The sequence below is a fragment of the Cucurbita pepo genome, chromosome 8, assembly GCF_057944985.1.
Source record: "Cucurbita pepo subsp. pepo isolate OVF chromosome 8, ASM5794498v1, whole genome shotgun sequence".
Taxonomy (NCBI): Eukaryota; Viridiplantae; Streptophyta; class Magnoliopsida; order Cucurbitales; family Cucurbitaceae; genus Cucurbita; species Cucurbita pepo.
The window spans coordinates 8489913-8514756 of NC_141805.1; the positions used below are offsets into that span (position 1 = coordinate 8489913).

Here is a 24844-nt window from a genome sequence, read left to right on the forward strand (position 1 = left end):
ATGTTATATTTAAAAAATCAAATACCATCACATCAAATGATAACCAAATATAGACAATGTAAACATTTATATTAGTAACAAATAAATAAAAGATTATTAATGATCCTTGGAAAGTAGTAGCTAATAAAAAATTATTGAAGCATACCTGAGGGAGAATTTGGGAAGTAGGAAAAGATCAAAAAAAAAAAAAAAAAAAAAAAAAGAGAGAGAGAAGAAGAAGAAAATGGAAAGTAGTAACAAATAAAAAAAATGGAAAGCATTCCTGGGAGAATTTCAGCAAGCCTACCTTTTATGAATGATAAACAAAACCCTTGTTTCTAGCTTAATAATGAATCCATGGAAAAAAAGTATTCCTAGGCAAATAATCAAAACCCATTCCCTCCTCTTAAAACCCTCAACCAAACGATCATTAATAGTTATAGACCAATCAATCTCACTTTTGTTTCTGCAAAATCCGCCTATGGAATTTTGTTTTCATTGTACCTTTTTAAAATCTTTTCATCATAGAGAAGTTCCTTTGAACATTTTTTATAAATCTTTTCATTAGTGACAAGTTCTTTTTTTGTTAAAAAGGTTTTTCTTAATAATAAAGATTATTGTAGTGTATTCTTTCAAGATTACTCCTTAGATACTAAGTTGCACACACACAACTCACTCTCTCTACATATTCCTGTGTATTTTATCTCTTCTTTACCATAGCTTCTGAGGTTTCATGTTTCACTGAATGTGTCTGTATGGACTTTCTGTGGAACGATGTTCGAATTACCATGGCTTCTGAGGTTTCATGTTCCACTAAATGTGTCTGTATGGACTTTCTTTGGAACGGTGCTCGAAAAGGATGCAGTCATTTGGTAAATTGGACTAAGATCCTGTTCCCCTTTTGTTAGGGTTGTGTTGGGGTTAGCAAATTCAAAATCAATGAATTACTCTTTTCCTACTGAATGCATTTGGAGATTTCACCCCTATTAGAAAAGACTTTTGAGAAAAGTGATAATGACAAAATATGGCATCTCCAATGAATACTGTTTGTCTAGTAATTCCTCTCTTCATATTTCTTTAGGTCCCTGGTGTTTCATTTGTAAACTTCAAGACTTATTAATGTTCACTAGGATCAAGTGCACGATTGGTAGTGGTGTTGATACCACTAGCGTTTGGAAAGATTTTTGGATTGGTTATGGCTTTCTTTATTGGTAGTGGTGTTGATGATACTAGCGTTAGGAGTCATGCTCTCAAAAGGGAGAAAAAGATACTTCGGTTGCAACTTGTTAGGGCCTTCTTTTGGAACCCATAGCCTGAGAAACAATAGTCTTTTAACGTCGAAACCTCTTTTGATTTTTTTCTGCGTAATCTCATTTTTGTGGCGCTTGATGTAAACTTTAGGACACTTCTTTTTCCTTACAATTTGAGATCTCTTTGTGCCACTTGGAAATTTTTTTTGTGTTCATTTATTGAATGGAATTAGTTTGTTGTAGAAATAACTTTTCCATCCAAATTGATTCTGCTAAATATGCAGCCTCGAGAATGCTGGAGAATGCTCTATTTTACCCATGCTGAGATTGGTTAGATTGACCTTGTGGCTATTTTGCAAGGGAAAGTCTGGTCTGCTTGTTACATCGTGTAATGGCGTGAATGCAGAGGTTAACACCACATTCTCTATTTTGTTCCTAATCTCATATATTATTCCATTCTGTACCATGATATAGGTGCACTTAATGTTGTGTTATCTTATCTTTGTGGAGCTTTATATGGTGTTTTTTTCTTCCAAGAAATCTTATCCCTGCGATTACTGGTTCATAGTGCACTTTATTCAATGGTTAGTTCAATTTTCTTTATATGAAATAATTTATTGATGTATAAATTTAAAAGATGTGGGGTGAAAGACCTCAATTCAAAGGAGTTATAACAAACTTCTCCCATTTGACAAATGAGAAGAGCAACTATAATAATTTAAAAGAGATAAGCATTTACAATCAAGATCAATGCACGCTATTGTCTCAAAAGAACGATCAAAAGCACATTCTGTCATCGAAAACCCTTTAGTTTCCTCTTCATTAATATAATGAGAAATGGGATAAAATGATCAAAAGCACTTTTTTTTTTAAAAAAAAAAAGAAAAGAAAAAGAAAATACTATATTAGACTTAGGATATGGGATAGAACTTTATATACCTAAGTCATCTTGTAAACATAACAGACTTCTAACAATCCTTTGGATGAACTTTGTGAGGGCTTTCTTTTGGACAACATCAATGGCAAGGAACCAAGAGAGGGCACTTATGAACGTTTCTTTTGATGCTATCGTCTTTTAGGTTATTTTTTAGGTTATTTCTTTGTGTAAATGCTCCCCTTCTTTCACCACTATAGGTTTTCTTATAGATATCAAGTTGAAGAGGTTTTCTGCAGCTCCCCTTAATGCAGTTGTTTCTTATAGAAAGAAATTATAGATTGGAATAAATTATGGGCCGACTAAATAAAATAGAACTGCCGTCATAAACTGAGAACAAGTAGAGATTATTAGAACTTGAAGTTATGTGGAAGGTTTTCTGTAACCTGTTGAACACAACTCACTGTGGGAAACACTCGCACTCTTTATTAACACCAATCGAGAAGAGAATACAAGACACTCTGTAGAATACTACTGCTTTTTATTGTTTTTGGATTTCTTGGATGAATAACCTAGGTAGGGTGGAGAGGTATTTATACTAAGAGTAAGCAATCTATATTTAACCAATCTAAATCTAGACCTAACCGATTTGAATCTAGACCTAACAAATTTGAATATTTCTCCTAAAATCTCTACTAAAATAAATATACTGAGCTCATACAATAATTGGGCTTGACTCTATTGGGCTAGTGATGATATTTCAACACTCCCCCTCAGCACTAGTCCTCATTCGCTGCACCATGTTGAGCTGACAGCGAAAACTCTCATGTTTGCCAGTACTCAGCCCTTTTGTAAACAAGTCTGCCACTTGGTCATCTGTCTTGATCTGCTGCATCTCGATTTCTTCCTTTAGGACCTTCTCTCTAATGAAATGGTAGTGCACCTCCACATGCTTTGTTCTAGCATGAAACACTGGATTTTCTGCAAGGCGAATCGCAGATTGGTTGTCGCAAAGAAGTGATATTGGATAGTCAATTTTCTGGTGCAAATCTTCCATCAAGAGTTTCAGCCATGTACTTTCCTGAGCTGCTCCAGCCGCTGCTCTATACTCTGCTTCTGTAGTTGATAATGATACTGTTGGTTGTCTCTTGCTACACCAAGAAATTGTTCCCAAACCAAACTTGAACACATACCCAGTGGTTGACCTCCGAGTATCGTGGTCTCCTGCATAGTTAGCATCACAGTATCCAACTAGCTTGCAGTCTTTGCTTCTTTTGTACAAAAGACCATAGTCGATTGTACCTTTGATATATCTCAAGATCCGTCGAGCTGCATCCAGATGAGACTTCTTTGGACTTTGCATGTATCGACTCATAACCCCAACTGCATAAGAGATATCAGGTCGAGTTAAAGTTAGGTAGATAAGACTACCTACTAGTTGTCGGTACGTTGTTTCATCGTTCAACTCTTTGCCTTCATGTGCACAAATCTTGGCATTTATCTCCATCGGTGTTGAAACTTGCTTGCACTCTAACATGTTGAACTTCTGAAGCATATCTCTTGTATACTTTTGTTGGCAGAGAAACAGTCCTTCATCTGTGCGATCAACTTCTAGGCCTAAGAAGTGTTTAAGCTCTCCTAGCTCTTTCATCTGAAAGCGTACTGATAAATTTTCTCTTGTTTGATAAATTTCTCTTTCATCGTCTCCGGTGATAATCAAATCGTCCACGTAGACCAACACAATTGTTAAATTTCCTTCTCTTTCTTTGATGAATAGGCTAGAGTCTGCATGCGCAACTGAATAACCACTTTGGGTAAGAAATTCAGCAATTTTACCATACCAAGCTCTCGGTGCTTGTTTCAGTCCATAAAGAGCTTTTCTAAGCTTGCATACATAATTAGGATTAGCTGCACTCTCAAATCCCTTTGGTTGGTTCATATAAATCTCCCTGTCTAACTCTCCGTGCAAGAAGGCATTCTTCACATCCATTTGCCACAGTTTCCAATCTTTACTTGCTGCGAGTGCTAGCAGGACTCGTACGGTAGTAATCTTTGCCACTGGACTGAATGTTTCATCATAGTCTAGTCCATATTGTTGAGAAAATCCTCGAGCCACGAGTCGAGCCTTGTATCTCTCGATTGATCCATCCGGTCGACGCTTTATTTTGTAGACCCACTTGCAAGAGATGGGTTTGACATCTCCTAGTCTTGGCACTAGTTCCCAAGTTTGATTCTGCTCCAAGGCTATAATTTCTTCCTCCATCGCTTTCTGCCAAACCGAGTTTTGTGATGCTTCTTCATATGTCTCTGGTTCGTAAACTCTATCTTCTACAATAGCTGCATTTGCATACTTAGGATTTGGCCTTCGGATTCTATTTGATCGCCTAAGTTGTTGATGTGTCGTTTCATTTTTATCAGATTCGCTTGATTGAGTCACCTCTTGCTTGTCAATATCAATGTCACTTGGATTTTCAGGTGCATCGACATTTGATTGAATTTGTGTAGTTTGCTCCCCCAGCTTCTGTTGTAGAATTTCTTCGATGTTTGAATCTGGTAAGACTTTCTTCTCCGAGGACCACCATGTAGATGCTTCATCAAAAACTACATCTCTTGATGTATAGTATTTTCCACTTGTTGGATCACAGCACCTCCATCCTTTTCTTTGATTGTCGTATCCAACAAATACACACTTGACTGCTTTCTTGTCAAACTTGCTACGTAGATGGTCAGGCACAAATACATAGCAAACACAGCCAAATACTCGGAAGTAACTAATTGTAGGTTTCATATCCCATAGTATCTCAAATGGTGAGACGAACCCTAGCTTTGGTTGAGGAAGCTTGTTGATCACATGGGCAGCAGTTCGCATAGCTTCAGCCCAAAATCTTCCTGGAACGTTCTTTGCGTGTAACATGCTTCGACAGGTTTCTGCAAGGTGTCGATTCTTTCTTTCTGCTACACCATTTTGTTGTGGCGTGTTGGCACATGTAAATTGACGTCGTATCCCACACTCGTGTAAATATTGATCGAACTCATCTGACGTGTATTCTCCGCCATTGTCTGAACGTAGACAACGGATCTTCGCTCCTACTTCTCCTTCGACCATCATCTTGAATTCTTGAAACTTTGAGAACGTGTCAGACTTTTCTTTCATAAAGAAAATCCACACATATCTTGAGTAATCGTCAATAAATGTCACCATATACCGCATTCCGCTGATCGATGCTTGTTTGACTGGGCCGAACAAATCAGAGTGAATTAACTCTAATGGTTTCTTTGCTTTGAAACTTGACTCTTTGTATGGTAATTGATGAGCTTTACCATATTGACATCCAGCGCAGACAACGTCTGTTTTGACTTCAAGTTGAGGTAGACCTTTGAGCATAGATTTCTCCATAATCAGCTTCAACTTATGGTAGCTAATATGTCCCAATCTTGCATGCCATAGATCTGTCGTCTCATTCTTTCGGGTCTTGTCAACATAGGCAGACTCTGCAGATAGGACGTAGACAGACTCCACTCTTCGTCCTTCTATTGTCGGCTTTCCTATTATCTTAACATCTTGATAAACTTTTACATCTTCTGGCCCAAATAAGACATAGCTTCCTGATGTTGTTAGTTGTGACACTGACAACAAGTTCTTCTTTATACCCGGTACATGGTAAACATTATGTAGCGACACTGTATCAGACTTATTGCCAGGTATGATTGTCGTATTGCCGATTTGAGCAATTGATAACTGTGTGTTATTTGCTGTACGTACCATACGACTTCCTTTGTACTCTTTCTTGTCTTGCAATTTTCTCTGATCGCCAGTCATGTGATTTGAACATCCTGAATCAACGATCCAGTCATTCTCATAGTTGATATGGTCTTCCATTGTCGCCATGAGTGCTAGCTCGTCTTCTTCTATGGGACATAGTACCTCTGCATCCCATTCATCTTCTATCTTCTTTTTGGATATTGCCACATTGTTTTCAATGGACTTTTTCCTGGACCAACAATCTCTAGACATATGGCCCTTTTTCCCGCAATTATAGCAAATACCACCAAATCTCGTTCTTTGGAAACTCTTGTTGTCGTTCTTCTGAGCTCTCTCAGGTTGTGCAATCCCTTGGTGGCTTCTTTTGTCACCATTGTATCCACGTTTGGTAGACGGCCTATTATTGCTCCGACTTTCACTCGTGTAGAGTGCTTCTTCTTCACCCTTCAATGTGAAGCCTCCCATTTGTTTAGCCATGGCTTCTTGGCTGGCTAACAAATTTTCGAACTCTACAAGTGTTGGTTGAGTGGACCATCCTTGTACAGCAGTAATGAAGCTTCGATATTCCGGTCGTAATCCGTGGATTATAATCCTCTTCATTCGAGATTCTACAATGGCGGACTTTGGGTCTAGTTCAGTAATCTCCCGACAGATTGATTTGACCTTGTGGAAGTACTGAGCAATTGTCATATCACGTTGTGTAATTGACAACAACTCATTCTCCAGAAGTTGTAGCCTCGTATCGTTCTTCTTTGAGAACAACATCACGAACGTGTCCCATGCTTCTTTCGGTGTCTTGTCATCCCAAATATGTTCTAACATCTCTTCTCCGATTGTGGTCTTCATGGCAAACATTGCTTTGCCTGCTTTGATTCTCCATTTGCGCAAGGCGCCGTTGGAATCATCCTCTGGCGGCGTAGTTTCGCACCCGCCAACGATCTCCCAAAGATCCTGTCCTTGTAAATAGGACATCATGCATGTTGCCCATGTGTTGTAGTTGTTGTTGTTGAGTTTCTTAATTCCTCCAACGATTTGGAAATCACCCATCGTGTTGGCCATACCTCAGTAATACCAAACAAGTTCTTTTGACACAAGACTTGCAGAGTCACAGACTTCTCACGATACAAAAGAAACTCACTCACTACTAATCTTAAGAAATCGTTTCTGATGTGGAAGATCAGACAGAGCTGCAACCACAGAGCATACTAAGAATTCCAAGAGATCAGATAACCTACACTCACCTCGCTCTGATACCAAATGTTGAACACAACTCACTGTGGGAAACACTCGCACTCTTTATTAACACCAATCGAGAAGAGAATACAAGACACTCTGTAGAATACTACTGCTTTTTATTGTTTTTGGATTTCTTGGATGAATAACCTAGGTAGGGTGGAGAGGTATTTATACTAAGAGTAAGCAATCTATATTTAACCAATCTAAATCTAGACCTAACCGATTTGAATCTAGACCTAACAAATTTGAATATTTCTCCTAAAATCTCTACTAAAATAAATATACTGAGCTCATACAATAATTGGGCTTGACTCTATTGGGCTAGTGATGATATTTCAACATAACCTTGTTTATTCTATAATTTCAGATGATGTGGCGTTTGGTGCATTCCTCTTGGATATTGCACGTCAGCTGCAACAAGAGAAGGGTTGCACATATTGCTGCGCTTCTGTCTTCTGTTCTGCATTCTTCCACATTTTCTGAAAGGAGTATGCATTTAAGTGAAGGTGAACCAGGACCTCTGAAATGGGTGTGTACCTGGAAAAGTTCTCACTTTGGTCACACATACTTTCTCACAGTTTTATTTTCTCCTCACTGTTTTTAATCCTTATTTTTGCAGTTCATCGAAAAAATTCTTGAAGAAGGCACAAAAAGTCCTCGAACATTTCGTCTGGCTGCATTACATTTGACCGGCATGTGGCTCAGTCATCCATGGACCATAAAGTATTATGTTAAAGAGCTGAAACTGCTATCACTATATGGTTCTAGTATGTTTTCATAGCATATCTTATTTGTGATTCATATCAAACATATCATACAATTTCCTCACTGGTTAACGCTGTCTCTTAAATGTGAAATCACATGCAATTTGACAATTGTCTTTTTCAGTTGCTTTTGATGAAGATTTTGAGGCCGAATTAACTGATTATGATGCACGAACTGAAGTATCATTATTGGCTGGAAGTCCAGACCCTGAGCTCACTGAAGTAAGTCTTACATCTGCTAACATTCATATAGTTTAAAGTTAAATAATTCCCTATTAACTCGATACAAAATTCACCTTGACGTTAAATCTTTCCCATCTTGGAACATCTCATTTATAAGCTTTTCTTCAGTAAAAATATCTTTCGACGTCTGCTACTGTCATTTATTTATTTTTTAAAATTGTTTCTTGTTAATTACAAATCTATTCTACAGTAGTATTACTACTGCAGTTTTATTTATTTATTTATTATTATTTTTTAAATTGTTTCTTGTTAATATGAAATGGAAGTGTTTAGGAAACAAACTCTCCGAGGGGGCATTACTTTTGCAGTTGTGTCTTAGGAACTTTTGTTGATATCCTTTTTCCGGTATTTTATTTTTTCAACCAAAGAAGTGCACGTCTCTTGAGCCATTATTCTTTTCCTTTTGGTACTTGTAATCCAACTTCTCTAGAGCTTTCTAATTGTTTGGTGAAAAATTCTCAGTTGCACATCTCTTGTGCTCTTCCTTCCTTTCTTACCATTAGCAAGATTGTGGGATAATTGTAATGTGCACCGGTTGGGTTTTACCTTCATGGAGAAGCTCAAGATTTTGGAAAGTTTGTTGATCAGATAGAACAAAGAAGTTTCTGGTAATATTGTACTTCAGCACTACTCTCTTTGATTTGGAAATGACTCTCCTTCCAAGAATGGCAGATATTTTTCGCTTCCACATACCTCATAACTGAAGGAGGTTATTGTGTTTGCTTATTGCAAGGTTTGAGCAAATTTTAGGTTACACTTTAGGAGTATTGGGATTAAATGATTTAGTCATGTGGCGGTTTATGGAAAAGATGCTGTTGCAAGTGTAAATTATTTTGCTTACTTATCTTATTGTTCTTAGAAAAGTACTTGTGCATTATAACAATAAAAAAAAAAACCAACTAAATCCCAAGATATTCATAATACAGAAAAATAGGGAAGTTAACTAATTCCTTTATTTAATAGGATTACAAAAATATTTCTAAAATTAAGGTTAATAATTACCTAAGTATTCCTTAATTTAAGACAATTCCTTCAACATTTCCCCTATCATCTATTCTCAGTTTCATCTATTCTCAGTTTGGATACTAACTCATGGAACATTAAGGTCTGAAGTTTTTTGTTAGCACATCTACCAAGTGAAGTTGTAAAAGTTGTAAGGGCACATAACTAATACATACTATCCTCTTCTCCCATTTCTCCTTAATAAAATGTCAATCAATTACAGTATATTTTGTACAGTATATTTTGTCCTATCATGTTGGATAGGATTATGCAATATTAATGGCTGATTTGTTGTCATAGTACGACTTATCATAACTTCTCCTTTAATATATAAGTTATCAAGGATTATCTTCAACCATAAGTGTTCGCATTACTCTTGTGCAATAGCTCGGAACTCCAATTCAGTAGATAATCTAGCCACCACAATTTGTTTTTTACTCTTCCATGGTAAATTACCCCATGGTAGATCTTTTGTCCACTATTAATCTGGCATAGTTAGCATCTGTATAAGCTTCCAAGGCAAAGGAATTGTTCCATTTAAATAAGATTCTTTTTCCTGAAGTCCCTTTTAGGTAATGTAACACTATATTTGTTGCTTTGGGTCATGCATAAATTGGTTAATTACACTAATTGAGTGTGCTAAGCCAGGCCGAGTGTGAGCTAGATATGTCAGCGTCCCCACTAGCCTCTAGCACATGTTCTTATCCATTGTAAGTTCTTTTACCTCTTCCAATTTCTTATATGGATCCATTAACGTCGGTAAAGGTCTACATCTACTATTTTCTGTTTTCATCGATAAATCTATCACATGTTTTTGTTAAGATATGAACATTGCCGTGAGCTGAGTAACTCTATCCCATATTTTTATAAGTTCTTTGATCTCAAGTTCTCTCATCAATTTTCTTCTAAGTTCAATATTTTTTTCTTCCTTATCTCCGGTGACTATGATATCATCTTCATATACTAGAAGTACTGTAACTCCCTTCGATTCCGAGTACTTGATAAGGAGAGTGTGATCTGCTTGAGTTTGCTTTATGCCCTCATTTTTCATTACCTTCATGAATCTTCTTAGTCCATATAGGGATTTTCTTAGTGTACACTCTTTACCTCTTGAGTTACAAATTCGGGAGGAAGGCTCATATAGAGTTCTTCATTTAAATGCCGTGAAAGGGTGCATTCTTCATATCGTTTTGTGAGAGCTGCCAATTTAAGTTGGCAGCCAAAGATAACAGTATTCTACGTTGTTCATCTTTGCAACTGGAGCAAACATCTCCTGGAAGCCTATTCTGTAAGTTTGAGTATATTCCTTAGCTACCAATCTTACCTTCTACCTTCCCAACTTTCTGTCCCTTGTACTTTATTGTGAACAACCATTTGCGCAGAACTATATTTTTTTCCTCTTGGTTTGTTCACAACTTCTCACGTATTATTATTTTCTTGAGCATGCATTTCTTTTCTCGTAGCATCATGCTATTCTATTTTGGACAAAGCTTCAGAAACATTGATAGGTATTATCAATAGGATTTAGACTCACAATGAAACTCTTATGTGAAAGGAATAGTCTTTCACGACAGATATAGTTTGATAGGTGGTATAAGGTTCTTTTTGTGCATTCTCTAGTGGATTTTCGGAGAGTTATTGATCTATCATCTATTGGTACCAGTGTTGCTTCAATCACTACGTTTTCCCTCTCAAGAGATTCTTTAAAGATATACCATTTATGCTTGGTGAATGTCATATCAATTGAAGGTAAGACTTCCTATATGTAGGGTTGTAACATTTGTACCTCTTTGTGGTCGAAGAATACCTGACACATTGTATTACTCTTGGATCGAGTTTGCATATTTGAGCGTTGTGTACATGGACAAAGGTTACACACTCAAATATGTGAGGTGTGAGACAATTTGATTTTCAAAAGTGAGGATGAAATTGGTTGAAGGCTTCCATTGAGCTTATAATATTTGACAATTAATCATGTGTTGTAGTAAGAACCTCTTCCCTGTAAGTCAAGCATGTTTCTGTGAATAAGCAAGGCTTGGGGGGTAGTGTTTAAAAGGTGTCAATTTTTCTCTCAACCACCCCATTTTGCTATGGCATAATAACACACCAAGAGTTGTGGGGTTTAGCATTTCAAGATTGGTTTGGGGCTCAAATTCGCAACCTTGTTCTTTTCAGTTTCTTAGTTCATTATTGGGGCATGTTTATATTCTTTTTGTTATCCGTTATCCGTTTTGTTCTTTTCTTCACTCACTTGTGGTGTTAGTATCTCTAGAGAATTTGTCTCTTTTCATTTATTCAATGAAAGTTCCGTTTCTCGTTAAAAAAAAATACTCATAATTAAAAGTTAACCTATGCAATTGGGTTTAGATAATAAGACCTCAATGCTAGCTTAGCATCATATATTGAAGTTGTGATTTGTTATTTCCTTCCTTCTCTTTGACTCCATTGTAATTTTATCTGGTCGATTAGGTGTTTATCAATACAGAATTGTATGCACGTGTATCAGTTGCTGTTCTGTTTCATAAACTAGCTGAATTGGCTGGTATTGTGGGATTGTCTAATGACCATGGGAGTCGCTCCGATGCTGTTGAATCTGGAAAGTTGTTTCTGCTTGAACTCCTTGATTCTGTGGTATGGATTTTTGTGACTCTAGATTATGCGTTGTGAATATATTAATTTATTTTTATAATTACTTAAGAGACGTGTAATAATACATAAAGCTTAGAGTCATTTAAATTTTTTTTATTTAGAATCATCATTTTTATGGCAACTTCATTTGATTTAGAAGATGATTTATACTTTCCGTAAGTCTTTGTTAGGGTTGTTTAAAAATAACTATGTATTATTTTATTGGATACATACTGCAATACATTAGGTCAGAATCAAAATACTAGAATTGAAAAGCTGACAATAGCATGCTAGGTTGATTACTCCTATGTTAGACTAGTTTAGGGAAAACTTCCTCATGTTACAAAATGGTTGTATTTACCAAATGGGGCTACGTATCCTGTCCTAGATTCCAAGTGCGCTTGTAATAGGCAAGATTAAAGAAAGAAACAGAGGTTTACCCCCACTCAAGGTTGTGATCAAATATATATATATATATATATATATATATATATATATATATATATATATATATTTATAATACTATGACACTATTGGAAAAGGGCGGTCGGTTAAATGCTTTTGTAGCATGGAGAGTATCGTCAAGGAGTGAGCATGTGTTTCTATCTTTTAGCTTCTTTTATATGGATGTTTTTTATTCTTTAACAAAAGTTAAATCTCCTGTCGATTTGGAACTGCGTTGAATGTTGATTGCATCATGTATTGGTACAGGTAAACAGCAATGACCTTGCGAAGGAATTGTATAAGAAGCACAGTGCGGTGAGTATTGATTTAAATTATGGAGTAAATGTAAGATTAGGAGGGGTAAGTGCTAAACGTTTAAGAGTAAGAGAATACTCTATTCCATTCACAGGAGGTATATATACAAGTGTAGTAGGTTAACCTAAATACGGAGAAAATAAAAAGACACTAGAGGACAAAAACAATTACTATATTTACAGAAAACGTAACTATACTAATATGACAACTATAACACTCCCCCACAAGTTCGAACATATATGTTAATCATGCCCAACTTGTTAGAGTGATAATCTTTTCGTATTCCATTTAGGGCTTTTGCGAAGATATCTTCTAATTGCTCTCCAGTTTTCACATATATGTAGATACTAACGTTAATAAGTATTGAGAAAATACTCCACATATTTTAGATTAGAGAGTCAAATATATTTAAGCACACTAGGAAACCCTATACTAAAGAATATAAAATTACAACAAAAATAACTATACAGAGGAAGTACACAACCTCCCCATGCTCTCTCCTCCTCCCTTCTCAGTTCTAGCCTCATTTCGTCGTCGGAGTTAACCTTCCTGCTCATTTAATGTTAGTGTCTGCTTCTTGTTTAAATATCATGGAATCAGGGAGTTGTTGTAATAATAATGTTTTTTATTGTATTTGTTTCGAAGATAGCAAGTTTTTTATCAAGAATTTTGATTTTAAGAGATTGTTTCCTCTATTTGAATCTCATCTTTGTTGGTTTGAATGTTCTTTGGTCGAGCTTCTTCATCTTCCAATTTGTTCGTCGTATTTTAAACATGATAGAAATGAGAATGAGACGTCTCGTTTGGCTGAGTCTTGTTATCTTCCTTGCCTATTTTATTGTGTCATTTGGCCTCCCACTTGTGAAAGTAAGCTTCTGCGTATTTTTTGATAAGGACAAGTAAAGTTGGTGTATCTTCTGTGAAATGTTGAGGGTCTCTCTCATCGAAATATGAGAAAAAGTTGAAAGATGTTTCTGTTTTAGCTCAAACTCCTTTGGTTCTTGCTTCCTCCAAACCAGAATTCATCAATGTTAAGCTGTTTTTATTAGTTATGTATACGTGGTTTGGTTAAAGAAGGGTGTGTTTCACTTCATCCGTCTTCAAGAGTAGGGTCTGTTAACAGAAGATGATGTCTTGTCAATGATTTAGTTAGCTGCTGGTAGTTTCAAGATTATTTGCCCACAATTCCTTGTAGTTTATAGAGCAAATATGTCAACCATGCCCAACTTGTTGCAAAGACAAGTTATTATTGTTTCATTTAAGTCTTTGTGACAAGTATCTTCCAATTTTCTTCAGTCTTCACATATCATGAGGACACCAATCCTTGTTGTATTTGTCACAAATGAAATGACAATTCACTTCAATATGTTTAATCGGATCATGAAACACTGGATTCGATGCAATTATAACGGAGAAAAGATGTAAAGCCTTTCCATTTATTATGAAACAGTTCAGCACCTGTTTTTGTGATTGTTTAAGTACCCATCTTTGGGAATATTTCAGCATCCATCTTTTCTTATCACGGAGGAAAGTTGTAAAGCCTGATCATTGATAGTGGAGCTTCCATTTATTATGAAATACTGATAGAAAGATTATGAATATTGTAGCACCTGTCTGGTTTATTGATTTTGATCTGGACCTGTTTACCAGATCCACAGACGCAAAGTACGTGCTTGGCAAATTATATGTATTCTGTCCGCGTTTGTCTGCCAAGATATAGTTCAGCAAGTTACTAATAGCTTGCATGTCTCCCTCTCTGTAAGTAAATCTTGGATCTACTTCAACACTCCAATTATTCACTGCTTTGGTTGCCATTGATTTATTGAATTTCGAGGCGCTGCCTAGGTTTTAATAAAATAAATCATGCGAGTCAGTTGTTGAGTTAGTAATTTTCAGGTGCCAGTATAGATTCTTTTTAACTGCATGATATTGCGATAGATCTTCATTTGAGCCACTGATTTAGGGCATTGCCTATTGATTATTTTATCATAATTTCCTAAGCATATTTTATTGTTATTGTACCATCAGAAATTATGGAAAAACATGTTTCTTCTCGAATTTACCTGGCTAAAACTCTGTTCGTCACATTTCCTTCATGTCTTTATTTACAGAGAAATAACCTACCTTCAGTTCGTCAATACTTGGAAACATTTGCAATCAGCATTTACTTGAAGTTTCCAACATTGGTAACATAATTTATTTCTTATATGTTAGTTGATTGTTTCAAGAAGTTTTCTAGTGGGTAAATAACATTTTTAAACATTCACTCAACCACAGGTTAAGGAGCAATTGGTTCCTATATTACAAGATTATACCATGAGGCCTCAGGTAAAAATTCAGCAATTGCTGGGCTCTGCACAATGAAAATTGATAATTTAGTGTTAAATCACTAATCAACCCAAAAACTTGAGCTGATGGGTTATGATAAATTTAATATTGTATCAATACTTCAACATTTTTCCCCTCTGGTGAGCTAAGACATTTGTCTAAGATCTAACAAATGAAAATCAATATTAATTGGGGAGAAAATGACATTACAGGGGTTCAATCACTGGACCTCCTATTATAAGTCTAAATTATCTTGCTTTCTTTTCCTATTAAATTTCAAAGAGGTACATGTGCCTTTTATAATGGAGAAAAGTAACTAAATCCCTCGATACTAGATAACAACAAACCTAATCTTAATAAATCCATCTAGTAATAATATATCTAAATTAGGGAGGGTAACTACTTCGATTATTTAATGGGATTACATAAATATTCGTTAAATCAAGGTTATTTCTTCAACACCTCTCATTTTGATACCATGTTAAATCACTAATCAATCCAAAATCTCAAGTTCGTGGATTATGGTAAATTTAATCTTAATTGAGTATTTCTGGGAATTGCTATATATAAGCTTTACCAAATCAAATTTCATCTGACTTTGGTTTTTTTATATCAAGTCAGTAAATGAAAATTTTCTCGCAAATTTATGTCAGAATTGAAATGCAGGTACTCTCTTCTTATGTATTTATAGCTACAAATGTAATCCTCCATGCAACTGAAGCAGTTCAGTCCAGCCATTTGGATGAGTTGCTTCCTCCTCTTGTTCCACAATTGACCTCCCATCACCACAGTTTACGAGGTTTTACTCAGGTTGGTTTTTCTGGAGCATATAACCTCGTTTCATCCGAGTAACCCTGCATTTTATACAATGTCTTTTTGTTCTCTTGCAGTTACTGGTGTACCATGTTCTTTGTAGATTTTTTCCAGCAGTGGAAAACGCATCCACTGCGAATATGCCTTTAGAGAAAAGATGTTTCGAAGATTTGAGATCATACCTTGAGAAAAATCCTGACTGTGTTCGGTACGATTACTTAATTTATTGCTCTGTTACTAGATTGTGTGCGTATACCTTTGTCATATGAATTCTAAATATATGGAAGCATACCTTTTATATTCTTTTCTTATCAGGAGATGTTCTTCTTCTATTTAAGAAAACATTGTATTTGATTTTAAGTATAGAAGAAATACAATATCCTCTTTGTTTTGGCTGTTTAGTTAAAACTGGTATGTCTTAAATTCTCTTTTTTAATCCTATAAAGATATGACATGCTCCAGGTTAAAGTTACGCGTTAAATCTTAGTTTTCATGTTCGTTTTCGAACTTACAGTTCGTACATTTATCTTTCAGATTACGGGCATCAATGGAAGGATATATTCATGCCTATAATCCTGCTCTATCTGTCACGCCATCTGGAATTTTCTCTAGCAGAGTTAAGGTCAGCCGCATGCTGAAAATTGACCAATTTTACTATCATTGTGCAATTTTTACTGAATTGTATTAGCCCCCATTTCAAAGTAATTAATTTTATCATGCCTTTTATGAAAGGATCATGAGTTCGAGTGTGTCCCAACATCTCTCTTGGAGCAAGTTCTTAACTTCCTAAATGTAAGTAATTTTCATATTTGTCTGTTGATGTCTCTTTATACCCTACATGTGTACCTTACTTCGGATGTTTCAGGATGTCCGAGAAGATCTCCGGTGTTCAATGGCAAATGATTTGGCAGCTATTAAAAATGAGAGCTTCAAAACTGCTGAAGATTACAACCATATGGACATATCATCTGACATAAATAAAGAGAATTTTACTTCCGAACTGCCTGTAGCAACTTCTTTGGATTTTCAGAAAAAAATCACTCTCTCAAAACATGAGAAGAAAGGCACCGATACTAGTTCCTCCTACTTGGGCAGCAAAGAATCTTACAAGTTCCTTAATGGTACGATTTATTATCTTTATGTTTCTACTTGTTTACTGACTAGTCTCCTAGAAACATTATATGATCTGAAATTAAAGAAAACCATTATATCTATGCACCTTTTTTTAAAAAAAAATCTTATTTGAAACGACAGATTATTAGAAAAGGATAGTTAAAAGAGGATTAATCAAGGAAGTACCCTAATTATGCAAGATCAACCTCCTTCTAGTACACCAGTTCTATCCCTCCCAAAAAAGCTTGTCCTCGAGTTTTAAAAAGACAGAAAATTAAGATAGATGAGACAAATAAACTGCCCGAATAAAAGCCTGCTTTAGTCGATGATTGCAAAATACTCCGACTTAAAATTTCTGTCTAGATTCAACAAATTGCCAATAAAGAAAACCCAGCTAGTCATTGCTTATCATCATGGAAAAGAAAAATTCCTTGAAATGCAAGTTCTGAATCAGCTGCTTGTGGTACTGCTAGAATTCCACCAAATACACAAACTTGTTCACGAAAATAGTTTGCAAAAGAGCGCATGTGTTCTTTGTGGAATGTTCAAACTTTCTCCATTTGTTGACAAACCAAAGAACAAATCCTTGGTTCTTTAACTTCCTCCCTGGTGGCAGTAATTTTACCAAAGTGACTACTCAGAATTTGAGGTTCCTCTTAACACCCACATGTAACAACGTAGAATCAGATGTGTGAGGGAATTTTATTAAAATCTTCTTGATGTTCCAAATGCAGCCATTTTGGTTTCTCGTAAATCTTTTTCCACATCAACCCAACAGCCTAAACAGATGGGTTATGGTAACTTAATTGTACCAACACTTTAATACTCTTCATCTCTTGATCTTGAATGTGTAGTGTATTATATTATGCATCAACGAGAGAAAATAAATCATTGGGTTGAGCAAGGGAGGATGGAGGAAAGTATTGAATTTCTCAACAGCTTAGGCCTTCCAAAAGTTGCTCCTAAACTAAGAGACATTGATATTTACATGCTTTGGACACATTGGACAGATGATTTGGAGTGTCCAATTTCGTTTTATTTCTTTATATCATATTAATTATGCCTGCTGAATTCAGTAATGATCTTTTAGAAAATTATGTCTCTTTATCCATGTTGTGTCTTGTCCATGTTCTTGTCCACACTTCCTATCTTAATAGCATCATCCTAGGACTCATGATCGTAATGGGTTGGTCATTATTTTAGCATCACGGTTTTATTGTTTTGTTATCTAATGGTCTTTCGTTTGGAAAATTAGTTGTTTTTGTATTTTCAAGCCTCTGGTTGGGTTATTTTTCCATCGTAAGCTTTGGTAGCTCTTATTGTAGTTTATCCTTTAATTAATTCAAAATTTTGTTTTTCTTAATGACTCTCGTAACCTTGCAACTTTTTGGTTTGAAGAAATTTTCTCATTTACTCTCTAATTTCTCATTTACTATCTTGTTTCATTAACTTTTTTCCTCTAATTGGTAAGAGCATTGAATCCCTCATGAAAATTTTTTTCCTTTATGATCAATTAAATCTATCTTTTTAGGAAAATCCAGCCTGAATATGATCCATCAAACTTTATCATATGTTAATTAGTTTGTTAGTTCTTAAATGTAGAAATGGAGGGGGAGGATCAGCTTCTTAACCAGCTGCTGCATTCCAGAAGTTTGTCATTGGAAGATTTAAGAACAAATCGACAAAGCTTTATCCTCGTAGCATCTCTGCTTGATCGCATTCCAAATCTAGCTGGTCTGGCTAGGACTTGTGAGGTGTGTTATTGATGTTTACATAACTTTATCGAGCCTTGAGATGAAGCTTTTTATATCTCATATTCTAGTCAGTTCAGTTTTCTTTTTACACTAATCTCTGTTTTCAACAGGTTTTTACGGCTTCAGGATTGGCTATTGCAGATTTAAATGTACTAAGTGACAAACAGTTCCAACTCATCAGGTTTGTTTATGTCGGTTTATTGAGCTTCGGTTAAAAATAGGATCGTTTCTATCTAGTACTGCATTAAGAGTTACGTGCTGAGATCAAGAATTTGACTATAAGTGTTTCTTAAAAGATTGTTTTCTCGTTCATGTATTTGATCTCATCAAAGAAAAATAACGCATTTAATAAATGATTGTTTTTACCAAAAATTCTTATAGATTTTTGAAATCTAATCAAATAATGTTCCACATAAAAGAGATGCATAACCCAATACCATTATACTTACGTGTATCATTAACCAATGAGAACCGTTCTCTCTCTTTAAAGTATTTTTATTGACTGAATGTTAATGAAATTATTATTTTGGAGCGCAGTACTTTTTCTGATAAACGAAGTCAAGTTCTTATAAAAGAATAATTTTATTTATTGAAATTACTTGAACTCTTATAAGAAGACATTTATTTTAAGTGTGCTAGAAATTTATATTTCTGTTTTTTCTATTTCAGTGTTACAGCAGAAAAGTGGGTCCCAATTGTTGAAGTCCCAGTGAACAGCATGAAACTTTTCCTGGAGAAAAAGAAACGGGAAGGCTTCTCCATTTTGGGTTTGGAACAAACAGCTAACAGTGTTCCTCTTGACCAGTTTGAATTTCCCAAAAAGACGGTAAGTATGAACGTGTTCTTTATTATAAATTCTACAACTTCCAACAAATTGTTTATTTCATTTTTGTGAAGGTGAAGACACTATCTACATATTTATAATGCTGCAATGAAATAGAACAAATGATGCATAATTATAATGCTGCTATGAATGTTTTATTCTTTAATAGCTACGCTTATAATTCTTTAATCACCCTGGTAGGTATTGGTCCTTGGACGTGAAAAGGAAGGTATACCCGTTGACATAATCCATATACTTGATGCATGTGTTGAGATTCCTCAATTAGGAGTTGTTAGATCTCTGAATGTTCATGTTAGCGGTGCCATTGCACTCTGGGAGTATACTCGACAACAAAGACACCACTGATTCATCATCATCTTTCTCATGGTATTGTATTATCAATTGCCTATGCCGGGAAGTTTCAAACATTAAGGTTTAAACAAATGAATTATCATTTATATTAAAGAGTCATTGTTTTGTTGTCAAATTACATGTTCACTTGTAAAAATTTTGTAGAAGGACTAGTAGTTTTTCAGAATGATCATAGAGTTTGTGTTTGTGTTTATGGTTCTTATAAAATAGCGAATAGTGGATTATTCCAAGGCATACACTAAGTGCATGTAAATTTCAATAGTCTTATCCTTCTAATTCTTTTATTCTCATTAGCATTCTTGGTAGATCCGCTGCTTTGGTTCTGATTTTGTCTCTTGTTTTTTGGTTGAAAACTCGTCAAAGCCTTGTAAGACCTTTGAATCAGGTTGCCGAAGCAAGAGGTAAATCTGGCACCCTTGGGCTTTGCACGAAGATTGACGAGCTATCAAAAAAGGAAAACTTTAATTCTTCGTCACAAACATGATATAGATACCAGGCTATATCCTTCCAAAACAAGTTATATATAGAAGAGAAATGATTGGGTTTGACATCATCTCCTCATCTACAGTATTACACAACACTGGTAATCATGTTTCTAACTTAAAATTATGGTCGAATGACCATGGAGATACTTACACATCCAAAACTTGACCACTTGAACAAATATTACTGCAATATGTCTATTCAAATTTGAGTTGTTCAGATGAATTTGGTGTACAGTTGGGTTACATTATTGTTGAAGAAAACTAAATTGATTATCATACTTTCTCACTCGGTGGGTTAGATTATTGTTGTGTGTTGAGGATTGTTGGAGTTTTGCATTGGCTAATTAAGGGGAAGATCATGGATATATAATTAAGCGATACTATCTCTATTTGTATGGGACCTTTTAGGGAAACCAAAAACAAAATCACGGGAGTTTATGCTCAAAGTGAACAATATTATGCCATTGTGGAGGGTAGTTGTTCCTACAAGTGGTATCAGAGTCATACCTTAACTTAGTTATGTCACTAGAATCCTCAAATGTTGAACAAAGAAGCTTTGAATCTTGAAGGTGTAGTTGTAGTGACTCAGGTGTCAAACAAAGAAGTTGCGAGTCTCGAAAGTGCAGTCATGGTGAAGATTCATGGTAGAGTTTTATTGGACTAAGAATGTGCTCTAGTGAAGAGAAGTCGTCTAGAATAGTGTTGGACAAATAGATAACTGTTCAAGGGGAGACTCAATGTTGTACTTTGTTCAAGGGCTCCAAAGAAAAAGGAGTCGTCATGTGAGGCTCAATGGTGTACTTTGTTCGTGGCGAGGATTATTAGGAATTGTTAAGATTGTTCGAGTCTCACATTAGCTAATAAAGGGAAATATCATGGTATATAAGTAAGGGATATTATCTTCATTGGTTTGAGGTCTTTTGAAAAAACATGAGAGCTTATATTCAAAGTGGACAGTATCATGCCACTGTAGAGGATCGTTGTTCCTACAATATGCCACTAGGTTGCTTGAACGGGAATTCTTGAGTTCTAAAAATAATGAACTTACAGAAACGGAAGAGCATACATACAGGATTAATCGCTACGTTTCTTTGGATCGGTTGCTTGTTCGTCACAGAAATCAGCTCCGGAGTTGGAAGATATGGAGATGCAGGTGATTGTGCAGATTTTCGCAGGCGTTGAGAGTACTTAAGGAGTTCAGTTCTCCTATTGTATCCTTTATTAGCTATTTCTTTCTTCCACTGATTCCTCACTGTTTTGTTCACATCATCACGTTGGACACGATTTACTGCTACTCTTGGTTCCTGCCTCTCTGTATACACACTCACCAACACTTTGTTCTCTCTTGAGACCTTTGCCTAAAATTCACAAATATCACCACACCATGTCAGGACACAAACCTTGAGTTGCAGGGTAATAGAGATAAGAGAGAATTCACCATTTCAGTTGACAAGTTGACAGGTACAGAGTTTGAGCTTGACGGAGATGGGATTATGAAGTATTCTACAGCTTTGAAAGTGTCCAATAGGTGTTTGAAGTATTAAAAAATCTTAAACATTACTTATTTTATTAGTCGTAAAATCCACTTTTAATCGTTTTAATCGTGTGATCGTGTGTTTAGTAGACGTTTTCTTATAATCAATGATCTCTTCGACACAAATTTGTATATATATCACCTTGTATGTATCACCTATCACTTTGTAAGTATCACTTAGTGTGTACAAAGTGATAATATACAATATTTTGGGGTGATATATACAAGGTGATGGACATAAGATGGTAAATTGTATATTATCTTGCATTTTTCGACTTCAATTTGCTTTTCTTAATCGTTTGTTAGTTTCTTGATGCATTGAGACCGGAATAATGTCGACGAAAAAATCAATACCCAAATCACAAGCCAACCAATTGAAGCATGAATGATAGAATTGAATGAAAAAAATTAGGGGATGTGACTAGTTGTCAAATTCTCCCTACCCAAAAAGTTATATGCTATTTGAGTCGTGTTGTAGTCTTTTGCTTATAGTTATATAACGTTGCTTACAAAGCATCTTTCATTCTTACTTTTAGACTCGTTTTAGAAAATCTTTTTGCCACTATATTTTAAAACCTTATTCTCAAAACAGGGTCAGAAATTTGAGCGTTGCCTAGCCGTAGGCGACGCGATAAATTGCCAAGAAAATTACGATTGTGACAAGATATCTCTCCACAAATGATGTAAAGGACGGAAGAAGTGATGAAATTCGAAGCTAGTGTTGGAATGTACTGGAACACTTGCTCATTGATAATAAGATTAACGGGAGTTACCATCGATAACAAATATCAAGTAAAATATTTAACAAACTCCAACCACCAATTATAAATTGCAAAATAAGTACTATTTAAAACTTAAAATAACCCATAAATAGACAAACAAACTCATACATGGATGGATTTTTTGTCGTCTCTAGCCTTCTAGTCTCGTCCTCAATTGGTCTGCATCATCTAAATCTGGAAAGAAAAGTTAAAACAATTATCATGAGTAATTAAATTACCTAGTAAGTATGTACTTATGATTCACAAGTTTATCCGTTATCTTTCAAGCTGTTTTTAAGTTTTATTCGCCGTTAATTCCTAATTTCTCTTACTAAGGTCATCTGTTCATTAATGAGTTATTTCAACTACCTCCAACTTAGGTTATTAACTCTCTATATGCTTATCTAGAATTTTCGGCCTCGTATGTAAGACTCGCTCTCAGTCAAATACGACCCATCTACTAATTTTTCTGGCAACCTGTACATCTCATGTACCGATAGTCAGGAGTACTCATTCTTCCTGACTTAGCACATACCAATAGTCTGGAGTACTCATTCTTCCTGACTTAGCACATCGCGCGTTGATCAGGAACTCTGTGGGAATTAGTAGACATATTCGTATACATAGGTCATGACTCAACAATCTATAAGCATATTCTAGAGTTATAACCTTTCCATTAACATGCACAGCATACTCACATATGATGCATGCTTTCATACATTTATAATGTTCGACACATAACACATTCTCGTAATCATTTATAACATGCTTACTATTGGCTTTTTGGCCCTTAATCTCATATTAATTAATTGATTGATGTTTTGACGATAACGAACCTACTTTTAATTATTAACTATTTTCAGTATTTTGAACGGTTCACAGTATAAGGTTGGGAATAAGGATTTCAACGACTTTTCAATCACTCAAATTAGAGCCAAAACGAAGAAATTAATCGATACAACATATCCGACGTGATGATGTGGCAGCTAAATCAAAATGATGGACAAATTAAAGTATGACACTTACATTTTTGGAAGAATGACAAACGGTGGAGTTTTTCTTATTATTATATTTCTAAATAAAATTATTTATACAAAATATAAATTTGAATCTAACCGTTAATCAAATCGATTTTTATTATTACTATATTATATTTTAAAATTTGAAGTTACTCACATAACTTTTATTATCATTATATTATTATATTTATAATAAATTTTAAATTTGCTACTTGACCGTACTTACATCGATTTTTATTATTTTTATATTATATTATTATTATTATATTATGTTATATTTTAAAAAATATAATAATAATAATAAATTTAGAAAATTTTGTTATTATTTACTTTTTAATCTCCATCTCCCATTTCTCTTTTTAACACAATTCAATGGTCAATATTATTTCCTACTTTTCGCAACTTTTCTTCTCTATTTAAACTCATCTACTCCCCTAATTTTCAACTCACAACTTTCATGATTTTTCAATTTCAATTTTCTAAAGCTTCCATGGTTGCTTTCTCCGAGCTTCCCATTCTATTTTTATTCATAAGATTTTTTTTTTATTGTAGTGTGAGGAAATAGTTGTGAGTGTTTCAAATTGTAAATCTACTCTTTTAAGGAGTTACGGTGTATTCCTACCAAATTCAAATACTTATCGATTTGATCGTGCGCCGTAGAAAGGATTGAGTTTGCCCTTGAACTCGTAAAAAGAGCGGTGTAGAGGTTGGGCTCTTTTTATTGTATTGTGATGAAATAGTTGTGAGTGTTTCAAATTGTAAATCTACTCTTTTAAGGAGTTACGGTGTATTCCTACCAAATTTAAATACTTATCGATTTGATCGTGCGCCGTAGAAAGGATTGAGTTTGCCCTTGAACTCGTAAAAAGAGCGGTGTAGAGGTTGGACTCTGATTTGTGGAAAGAGTCGAGAAAGTTTTTTATTTAAATTCCCAAGAAGCGCCTGGGAGAGTGGAGTAGGTCTAGTTTGACCGAACCACTAAAACTACGTTGTCATATTTTCTAACTCTTTACTGTTTAATTTTAAAATTATTATTGTCATACCCATCCAACATTTACATTAGACAAGCAGTCACAATATACAAGTTAAGAATTCAGTTTAAGATTCTCGATATGCTACTTACCTAATTTCGAACTCCTTTTCCCACGAGTGCACGCGTAATAGGGTATTTCTTTCTTTTCCCCCTTCAATCCACCACCTTCCTCTGTTCTCGATGGTTTTTTATTTTATTTTATTTTATTTACTGATTTATAATAATAATAATAATAATTTCAAAAACACATTATAAATCTTTTCCAACATTACACTAATTTCAAAATAAGTGATTCTAGTAGAAGAAAAAAA

At 35.0% G+C, this 24844-nt stretch overlaps 1 protein-coding gene across 4 annotated transcripts in view; it reads left to right on the plus strand.

Annotated features, from left to right (window-relative positions):
• The window catches only part of LOC111800369 (tRNA/rRNA methyltransferase (SpoU) family protein), a 40606-nt gene extending 18819 nt beyond the window's left edge, over positions 1–21787 (plus strand). Inside the window, exons 18-36 of one of the 4 annotated variants that reach the window (XM_023684025.2) lie at positions 1514–1637; positions 7470–7631; positions 7722–7869; positions 7991–8088; positions 11581–11742; positions 12451–12498; positions 14149–14256; positions 14610–14684; positions 14776–14826; positions 15493–15636; positions 15717–15847; positions 16174–16261; positions 16372–16431; positions 16505–16760; positions 18355–18506; positions 18617–18687; positions 19176–19332; positions 19531–19716; positions 20065–21787. In XM_023684025.2, the coding sequence (XP_023539793.2) occupies positions 1514–1637; positions 7470–7631; positions 7722–7869; positions 7991–8088; positions 11581–11742; positions 12451–12498; positions 14149–14256; positions 14610–14684; positions 14776–14826; positions 15493–15636; positions 15717–15847; positions 16174–16261; positions 16372–16431; positions 16505–16760; positions 18355–18506; positions 18617–18687; positions 19176–19332; positions 19531–19695 (2200 nt within the window). In that variant the 3' untranslated portion in view covers positions 19696–19716; positions 20065–21787. Of the gene's footprint in view, positions 1–1513; positions 1638–7469; positions 7632–7721; positions 7870–7990; positions 8089–11580; positions 11743–12450; positions 12499–14148; positions 14257–14609; positions 14685–14775; positions 14827–15492; positions 15637–15716; positions 15848–16173; positions 16262–16371; positions 16432–16504; positions 16761–18354; positions 18507–18616; positions 18688–19175; positions 19333–19530; positions 20007–20064 lie in introns of those variants that run through there. The other 3 variants (XM_023684024.2, XM_023684026.2, XM_023684022.2) reach the window with 3 other exon arrangements.
• Positions 21788–24844: the final 3057 nt, after the last annotated feature.